This window comes from Melanaphis sacchari, unplaced genomic scaffold (assembly GCF_002803265.2).
Source record: "Melanaphis sacchari strain LSU unplaced genomic scaffold, SCAv2.0 Contig80_pilon_pilon, whole genome shotgun sequence".
In the NCBI taxonomy this organism is placed as follows: Eukaryota; Metazoa; Arthropoda; class Insecta; order Hemiptera; family Aphididae; genus Melanaphis; species Melanaphis sacchari.
Genome location: NW_020271570.1, coordinates 418889 through 429324, shown reverse-complemented (window position 1 = coordinate 429324; position 10436 = coordinate 418889). Strand labels below are relative to the sequence as shown.

The window sequence follows — 10436 nt, the reverse complement described above, 5'->3', positions numbered from 1 at the left end:
CATTGGTGTTGTGGACACGTTTTTCCACTTGCTAATCCACTCTAATTTGAAATTTCTAACCATTTTCTATGTCAACAATAGTTTTTGAAAAAATTTATTTTTTTAAATTATTCTTGAAATTTTACATTGTCATGTTGGATAGAAATAACTGTGTTTATCCTCCTTGACATATTATTATCTACAATTTGTAGAATCTCTTATCAAATTTTACTTAGGAATGGCGTCATGTTTTGTTTTGGTGTAGATCGCAGAATTGTACAGTATCATTGTATTGTATAGTGTGTAGTGTATACATTCTCTAGTTTTTGTCGTCGACTCGTCGTGTTATCGGCAGTCTTGTTCATCTTCGTGTTTAAGGTAAATTTCAAAATAATATTTTATTTCCTAACTGTATTATGTATATTGTTATTTTAATAGATTTAATAGTATTTGCTTGACCATAAATCGTAACAATATTAATATTACCCTTGAAACTAATCGGCATCATTACATTACGCACTCCAAATTACTCGTGTCACATGGTCCTTAATATTAGGTTAGGTATCTTAAAATTTGAAAATGTACATTAATTTTAAAACTTTTGTTTAAATTTAATTTCCATTTATTTTGATACTAATTAAATATAATTCAATATGTTAACATTGTTTTTTAATAATTCATCACTACCTACATCTTATAAAAGTAGTAATTGCTTATCTAAAGGATACATAAATATGAAGTTTAAAAACCAAAAACCTATACATTACCTAAGACTTTTGAACAAAATAAATTATTATCTACTCAACTTTATTTTCTTAAAACTTATTGAAATAAATATGTGATTCAAATTATAACAATGAATTATTTGTTGATATTATACTTCGCTTTGAAAGACTAACAATAAGCAATCGTTTATATTAATTTACTCGTAAAAATATATATTATATACTTTACATCTTGAAAGAAACTTAATTTTAGTTTCAGTTGTTTTTACTTCAATTTTCAGTGTACATAAGTATTAACATGAAAGCAAACGTAGTAACTTTGTCAAATAAATCATTATATGAATCTCTGTGAATATTCAATTATGTGTAAAATTAGTTTTACTTAAGCTATTAAAATCCATATTTGTATTGGAAAAATTAAAAATGAACGTTTACTCTTAACACTTAACGTATTGACTACATGCTCACCTGCGACCTAAATCATATTATAAATATGACGCCACTTGGGTTGCCCGCTGCACAATTTAACATCAACCTAATCTAATACATATAACTCTTCAAGACTTGAAAATAATAGTTTTTAAATTGAACCACGGTGTAGACAAAACAAATTAAACAATTAAAAAAAAAGAACATTAAAATCGTTCTACTGATTCTAAAAATATCAATTTTATTAAAATTGTACAACTGGAGTTTTTTTTATTAATATAAACATTTATGACAGACCATGTAAAAATAGTATGGCATATATGACTTGGTTGCCGGCGAGCATATGGCATTCAACGTGTTAATACTATAATGTAGATCTACTTTTTTTTTTTTCCTTAAACTTAGAACTTAAAATGAATTGTATTAATTTAAATATTTTATTTATGTATGTATGGATTAGCTGAGATTTTGTACTTATATAAAATCAGTAAAAGCTGCTAATACTATTAAATAAAATATTTTTAATTATTATGCAATAAGTAATTAATATTATCTATTTAACTTAAAAATAGAATAAACTATGTCTGATTATTTTCTTTCAGAAATTATTATCTTATAAACTTGCAAAATGGCCAAGTCAAAGAATCATACCAATCACAATCAAAGTAAAATTTTAATTTTAAATTCTTTTAATAATTATTTAATAATTCTCTTCTATATATTTATTTAGATCGCAAGGACCATCGTAATGGTATTATGAGGCCAAAGAAATTCAGACATGAATCACGTCGTGGTGTAAGTATCAAATTCAAATTTTTTGGTGTCATTAAATATTTACAATGTTGTTATTTTTATAGGTTTGTCAAAAGTTTTTAAGAAACCAAAAACATGCTTTAAAAGGAAATCTGTCCACTGCAGAACAATTGGCCAGGGCTAACGAAAGAAGTGAAAAGAGGTTAGCATTAAGGACCAAGTTTGCTGAATTCAGGAAGAAGAAAGCTGCAACTAAAAAAGCATAATTCTAATTTTTTTTAAAATGTTTGACATCAATATATTTTCTTTTCGTTTAATTTAAACGATCATTAATACAATTTAGTGTCTTATTTTTTATTTAATTCTTCCTAAATTTAAATCTAGTATACAAGATAGTATGAACTAAATTAAGATATTATGATTTCAACCAAGAAAATTAATTGTAATTGCATATTTCTAAAATTATAAGACAAGCTACTATGATAATTTATATTATTCTTGTTTGATTGCATTAAAAATCTAAACATAATAAATCAATAGGTAGCTCTAATAGTCCCTTAAATATAATTTAATGAACCTTAAATTAATTACATTTTTTATGCAACTTATCAATAATAGTTTAATAACATACAACTTGGTTTCAATGGGCATATTTGGCTAAGCATTTTATTTTTTATGATATAAATAAATTAAACAATCGCTTAATATTTCAAAAAAAAAAAGACTTATTTTTGTCAATTAAACATTATATCATCAAATATAACATATATTATACATAATAATTTAAACTATTATATTCAGTTGATTATGTTTATATATTGTATACATTTAATTTAAATTATAAAGTGAAGATTCTTCCAGATATCTCATTATTATAATTAAGAAATTATTTAGGTCATTTATGAAATACATTAACGCTGGCATCATTTTTGTAATAACCGCAACAATACAACATACCATCTTCGTTGAAAGATGATTTAAATTAATCAATTGTCTGTTGGTAATTATTGCTCTTATTTTAGAAGTAGAATCTATTAAACAAAAATATAATTTTTAAATTTATCAAAAATTATGTTACTAAACTTAATATTAATATATTTTAAAAATGAATATGTTTAATAATTAATTATTCTAAAAAAGTTTTGATTGGTGTCTAGAAGGAACTAATAAAAGAAAAACCTACGTTTTCTAGTAAGAAGTTTAAGTCTATCTGCATCGAAATAAAAAAGGTACAATTTTATTAATACCCCTTTTAAAACAAATTTATTTAAGTGTAGATTTTATAGTAATAATGATTAGGTTTTGTAAAATTATAAAAAGGTACCTATGTATATACTATAAAATAAAAATTAATTATACTTTATAATATAATGATCATATGGATAAAATCTTTCATTAAAAAAGTGAATTACATTTTATATAATACAGTACTAAACTAATAAGTTTGGTATTTTATAAAACTATAAAAAAAATTATAATTTTCATTTTTTTTTTAAAGTTATATACTGTTTTTAAATTATAGTTAATACTTCACTATTTTTTTTAAAAATTCAAATATATAAATACAGCCCTAAAAACATTAAAATATCTTTTAAATGTAATAATAACTTATGTTTCAATATTTAAAATGTTATAATGGTCAACTTTGAATGTCAAATTATGATTTAAATAAGCTTTAACAAAATTATTTTTTAATTAATGTATAATATTAAAAACATAATAGTTAAATTATTAAAAATAGGTATGTAACTAGTTAATTAGTTTAATATACAGATACTAAGGTACACTTATTACCAATATGTTAATTTTATTACATAATATTAAAAAACAAATATAAATGTTTGCAACATTACTGGCTTGACTTAATGTTTCCAACTTGAATGAATAATTTTGCTAGGTAGTCAAATTTTATTAATATAACGCTATCGTTTAGTATATTTTTTGATTAGTAAACTAATATACATCTATGTATGACCATTTCTTTCAATTGTTTAAAAAAAAAAAAAAATTATTTGTAAATTTGTTTATAATTAATGTTTTACACAATTTTATTTATTGTTACCTAATTAAACCATTATTACCTTTTGACTATTGTTAAATGTATAGGTACGCATTCAAATATGGCGCAAAAAGGCTGTTAATAAAAATGTTATCATAATTTTTTATTTTGGCATAAACGGGTACCACCTAATTCATCCTATGATTATGCACTTGAATAATTTTTTTTTTACACAATTGGTAAGTAGGTACCTACTATCTACTATCTACTATCTAGTAGGCATTTATAATAAACTATTATAAATTTATAAAGGCAGCCAGTATATACTAAAGCATGTTAGAGTGATGTGACTTCAGTTGAAAGTTAAACCCTAGGTAGGTATTAAAAATTTTAAAATATTTCTGACGTTGAGATACGGAAGTGATTTTAATTAATAAATATCATATTCAAAAACAAATAGATAATATTGTTAAACTTATTGTATGCTAATAATGATTTGAAGAATTAGCTATTTTATTTTATTTTTTAACGTAAATAATTGTTAAGTGCATATGTGATATGACATTTATATATAAAAATGCTTTCTTATGAAAGTTTAAAGTAGGTACCTATAGTAGATATTATCCTTAATCACTGATTGAACATGTCTACCTACTTATCAGGTATTTATTAAGTATATTTAATCAATGCCCAAATGCCCAATAGTATTATATTTTAACTTTTAAAATTATAAATATTAAACATTTTATGTACATAATATTATAATATTATAGCCTATGCTAGCTGGAATTTAACCATTAAAAAAAAATCAATGTGTGTAAGGTGTTTTTAATAAATAAATTATACTTGACGGTTAATATCGGTTTGTGTTATTGTACCTACTGTTATACGATGAAAACAAAAAAACAAATTAAAAAGGAAATCTCGTTAAATGTAAAATCAATAAATGCGAATAAAAACAAAATATACTACTGTACCTACTGCAAGTATAAAACAAAACAGTACACATATATATGTTACTTATAGGTTAGGTTAAGCTGTCAATAGCGGCGCTAAGTTTTTTTTCCAGGGTAAGCCAAAAGAAACTGGGAAGCCAACACATATTGTGACAGGCACAGTCACATGGTAAGTAATGACACAAGTGAGCAATAATGGCATTCACCGTCTGGACCCAAGTACGATACCTATCTTGTTCTTTTTATTCTTCGTTAGCTCAATGGTCCATTCAGGACCAGCACACTGCCATCAAAATTTCTTTCTAATACGCTGTCTGTATAACGTCTCGTTTTGGTCTATCGTTGTTTTTGTAAAAATGTCAATCCATCAGGTATTGTTTTATTAATTTTGTCGATTAAAACATTTTTAATTAACTAACCATTTGCTCTCCGCGCATGGCCGACCCGTTCTAACCGTTTTCTCCTGATAAAAGAGAGCATATGTCTGGCCAATTGTATAATTTGTATATAGTCTCTTTATTTTTTCATCGCTTCTTCTTTAATCAATCTATGTTTCCGGATTAAGGATTGGCCTGTACATGGTTCGTAATACTTAATACTTTCCTTTCGAACGTGGTAACTCTTCTGTTATCATCTTCGGTCAGTAATCAAGTTTCAAAAGTATATTTTATAGGTACCTATCTTAGATTCTATCGGTAATATTTTTGATCTTAGGAATTTAATAGCACTGAAATAAAATATTATATTCCCATTTATAATTCGTCCATCTCTACGTACACGTCATTTTTATTACCTATTAAATATTAATGCTGATGCTTAAATGTTTAAAATCATATTATTTTTTTAATTCAGCGGTACCTTTGTTATATAAAAATACTTATTCAATGCAGAATTTAATTTCTCAAGAGGACATCACACCGGTATTCGTTGTACCCGCTGTTGTACAAGTGCACAACATAGCAAATTTACGATTATCAGTTCACATTTAGCTTCATCAGCTTTAATATTAGAATAAATCAACCTATTATGAAACTTAATGTTAAGAATTTTATCAGAGTTCTTAAGTAAGTTTTTTACGATAATTCAATTTTTTTATTAAATTTTACATTGGTATATAAAATAGCCATAACTCGCTTAAAATGGAATTATCGTAAAATTTAAATAGGAATACAGATTAAGGTTCTTACCATCAAGTTTCATAATAGGTTGGTAGATTTGCTTTAATATTAAACCTAATGAAACTACGAGTGTCTACTTGTTGTTACCTAGTTGCTTTATATTATTCGCTACATTTTACATGTACCTACGCATGAATGTGTATTGTATATGGTCATATTTTTTTTAGAATGATTTAAAATGAGATTTGCACGGTGATAATATTCTTGTCTAAACCATTTAAGCAAACAGAACATAATACAAAACGTACCTAAACAACGTACACTTGTGTCTATGACCAGCGTGACCGAGTGTGTATGATGTTAAAATACCACAACCCGACATTACACATATCTATATTTTTAAAACTATTTACGTAATGATATTTAAAAATTCAAATTAATACTTGTGTGTTAAACTGTTGAATAAAAATTCCAAGACGAGCTAACGAATGGGCCATAATTTTTTAAGGGGGGAGGAGGTCATGGCCCATTCGGGCTTGCCTATGGCGCCGCTACATGGTAGCTAATAGCTATAGAGTTTTCGTTTCATTCACTCGTTAATAGAAGTCTGTTTAAAAATATAACCTGACTGTCAAATCAAAGACAGCAATATGATAGGTATGTCATCTTATGGATTGTAGATTGTACAATGTACATATAGATAAGACATATTGTAACTAAAAAAAATTTAAAAATGTGATAGATTATAAACATAATAAGTGAATCGTGAATGAGTACAATCCGATTGTTTACGACTTACCTTTTAAGGAACACTATTGTGTATGTTGATTGAACAACAATGGAAAACCATAAATATAAATATACGAGTATACAACACGGTTGTGTACTAAATGTTGTCAAATTTATAATAATATTATTTACAAAACTACAGGATATTATAGATTCTGAGCGGAGCGATAAATGTGTATTGATTTTACAATGATGTTTTACTTTTGTGTCTATCGTCACTTTTTACAGGTACTTTATTCAACCTTGAGGGTGATTTCTGGCAGCAATTTGGATCTTATTGATATTTTAGAGTTAAAAGTAAAAAATCTTTGATACTTTTCTTAATAGTTGGGAAAAACAAAAAAAGAATTAGAGAAAACAAAAAGTTTTACGCAAAACGTGTATTAACTAAATTTATTTTTAAATGTTCTTGCTATTCATTAATAAATAATTGTATTGATACTATAAATTTTCATCAAATATTTATATGGTCATTTTTTATATATGTTTTAATTTTTAAAATTTTGAATCACTGTTATCTCTCATTCAAATGAAGTGAATATCTCGGTTTAATATTCAATCGACGTCTAAAATGGTCATCTCATCTCAAAGATAAACGCAAAAAGCTTAACTCAAGACTTCACCTGCTAAGATCACTTTTCCGCTCAAATCTAGCGTTACCCCTTAAACACTTCTAGAACCACTTTAGGTGTACGGGGTAGTAAAAAGGGATTCTGCTAAAATATCAAAGAAACCTTTCAGAATATTTATTTTGCTATCGTATAATTACCAGAACATCCTGGTAAATCTCCAACAATGCAATAAATTCAGACCTAAAAATCTGCTCTGTCAACGAAACCGCTATCAATATCACTAACGCTTCCACGCAAAACTACAATCCAACCCCAATCAGTTCATTAAGGACCTTGTCATATCAACACTACCCGGAAATCCAACCAGCTGACTCAAGCGGAACTGGTGTCGAGACTTAAAAATTGTATAAATTGTAAATGTTAATGTAAAGCCACTAGGTGTCTCTCTAATGTGAGATTTCTTACCATGTTTTCATTAGTTCTTAGTTTTTAATTTTTACTATAATTATTACTTATTGTACGCCTGTATAGATTGTAATATTCCATAATAAAGTCATATTTAAAAAAAAAAGTTGAATATTTTGAAGTTATTTAATGACTTTTTCAATTTTTTATCTATAAATATCGATAAAAAAGTTTCTGCTAAGATGCGAAACTTGAAATTTGAATTAAAGTCATAAAGGTATGAATTATCGTAAAAGTTATTTAAAAATAATTCTAAGTTTAGTAAGAAAAAGTTCGTCAAAATCACGAAAATTCGCAAATTATTTTTTACCCAACTTTAAAATTAACTTAACGAGTTAAAAATATTAGTTTACTTTGCTAATCTTAAGATATAATGTCGTCTATTCTTTATTAGTATAATATAAATTGTTCCCCAGCGGGCAGCGAGGAAGCATGACAACGTATAAATAGCAAGAACTCGATTTCACATTATGTATAATGTTTGTCTGTAATATAGAATTCATTTGAATTTTGAACACAGAATGAAAAGAAATATTTTACTAGTTTGCACACATAATGATAATTTGTATAAAGCAAGGATTTCAATTAAATCTTAAGTGTAGTTTAAAACATATTATAACTTATTATCTTTCATTTCTAATTTGACGTAAGCTGCTAAAAATGTTTTTCGAATCTTTCAAAAAATATTGATAAGGAAATTAATTAGTTTAAGGAAATACAAAAAGCTTTGTTATTCAAGGGCGAAAAGTTTATTTGCTTAAATAATCACCAGCGTCGAAATGCCGGCTAGCCAAAGTATCGGCCTACCGAGTTTTAGGATTTTTAAATTTTAATGTATGCATGAATGTATGATTAGTTACTGTACCTACAATTAAATGATTCAATTAAATTATATTTTCTTTTAATTTTTGTAGTAATTTATCATCATCATATTATATTTTAATCATTTTTTATGATACATAAAAAAATAAAATCACGACCAAATAAGTAAAATCGGCATTTTTTTGAATGGCGCTCCGAGATTTTCTCGATAACTCGCTGGTCCAACTATTGGCCTGGTAATTACAAAAATGTAGTAATTATTCTAACTTGTTCAAAAATTTTTAATATGAATCTAATGTTCAACATGTTTTTGAAAATTAAGATGGCACATTTTATAAAAACTGTCCAAACATTTTTAATCAGTTGTGCACGATTCACATTTATATCAAAATCAGTTTTATGTGCCAGTAGTATAATAGTATTTCAAAGATAAGTCAATGTCAACATATAAACTATGAATAATAATTTAAAATGTTTGTGTTCATACACTTTATCTAGAATTAAATAGGTACCTATTAGAGTTAGTATAATAATCAATTAATCAATATACTTTAATATGAAAATATAGGTAACAGGTAACATATCAAATTTTCGTTTAGCAGTTTAGCATTTTGTGTTGTTAGATTTAATATTAGAGTATCAGACTTATTATCAAACTTAAAATCAAGAAAATTATCTGTGTTCTCTTGTTGGTTTTTTTTTTGTAAAATTTTAATTTTTAAGCGATTTAAAAGAATTTTTAAATTTAAATAATTTATATACCTATACTCATAACTTGCTTGAAAATTAAAATATTGTAAAAAACCAACGGAATAACACAGACAATATTTTTATATTTAAATTCGATAATTATAGTCAACTTACTTTAGTACAAGGGTGGCCAACATGATGATAGGTTCGCGGGCCACACAGATAAATACAATGATACCGAGAGCCAAAATGTTTGTAGGCACATTTTATATAATTTGATAATTTTTTACAAGCTAATACCTAAAACATTAAAATTCATAATGATATTAAATAAATTTTGATTTCATAAATAAGACGCGAATCACATCTTACAATGACGAGAATCACGTGTGACTCGCGAGCTTCAAGTTGGCTACCTATACTATGTTCTAGTAGTCTAGTATAACAACACAAAACTGAAACTATTGAACCTAAGTATGGTATAAGACGTAGATAATACATGTGGGTACGAGTGGTACGACGTTCTCTTAAATCGTATATCATGTTGATTGAAAATATTATCGAAACCATTAACTTTAAGCCATTATATCCAAACACTTACACATTTACTTTTTAATACTATATTTATTAGTTTTGAAGTTAAATGCAGCATGTGCACTTGTTTTTTTTCCCCCACTTAGTTTGTATACCGCTGATGTTATTAAATTTATTTTTGGTCGACATTAGGACATTTGATATTCAATAATATATTATATTTTTGCGTCTCGAATGTTTAATACAATATAGCTTAAAATTTGTAGTCGAGTAGTCACTAGTCATGTTAATGAGTGGGTATGCGAATGACGTGCGATTGTTTTATAATCATATTATTGCTGTTACGCACTACACCACTACCTACGCAATAAGACTAAGAAACGGATACTCGACAGTCGACACATCGAATTTATTGTTTGTTTCTATTATAATACTCTCTAGATAAGCACCTACGTTGTCTGTCATTGTGTTCTATCACGGAAGAATCTCAAATTGACCATATTATAATAAATGCGTCGCCAATAAGCGACCTGTGGGCTGTAGGTCAAATCCGGCCCGTGGAAAGAAAATAATCGGACTGCCAAAAATATTTATTTTTTTTTGTG

General features: G+C 26.4%; 1 protein-coding gene and 1 long non-coding RNA gene across 3 annotated transcripts; one reads left to right on the top strand and one right to left on the bottom strand.

The window, feature by feature from the left end:
- The first annotated feature begins 252 nt into the window (after nt 1-252).
- On the top strand, nt 253-2224 carry LOC112601982 (60S ribosomal protein L29). Its single transcript, XM_025349891.1, has 4 exons — nt 253-357; nt 1736-1798; nt 1864-1928; nt 1991-2224. The coding sequence occupies exons 2-4, from the start codon at nt 1762-1764 to the stop codon at nt 2150-2152; spliced, it is 264 nt and encodes an 87-aa protein (XP_025205676.1). The 5' UTR covers nt 253-357; nt 1736-1761; the 3' UTR covers nt 2153-2224.
- Nucleotides 2225-2751: 527 nt separating this feature from the next.
- LOC112602017 lies at nt 2752-9733 on the bottom strand. 2 transcript variants are annotated; one of them, XR_003115081.1, is made up of 3 exons: nt 9670-9733; nt 9472-9597; nt 2752-2917 (listed from the first exon to the last, which is right to left on the bottom strand). It is a non-coding gene; the product is annotated as an uncharacterized LOC112602017 (long non-coding RNA). The 2 variants fall into 2 exon arrangements; XR_003115082.1 differs by lacking the exon at nt 2752-2917 and adding an exon at nt 8765-8840.
- Nucleotides 9734-10436: the final 703 nt, after the last annotated feature.

Bases quoted from the DNA above. Each gene is read 5' to 3' on its own strand.
- LOC112601982 (XM_025349891.1), top strand. From the start codon at position 1,762: ATGGCCAAGTCAAAGAATCATACCAATCACAATCAAA. The intron at 1,799-1,863 runs GTAAAATTTTAA...ATATTTATTTAG, and splicing joins TCATACCAATCACAATCAAA to ATCGCAAGGACCATCGTAAT. The intron at 1,929-1,990 runs GTAAGTATCAAA...TTATTTTTATAG, and splicing joins GACATGAATCACGTCGTGGT to GTTTGTCAAAAGTTTTTAAG.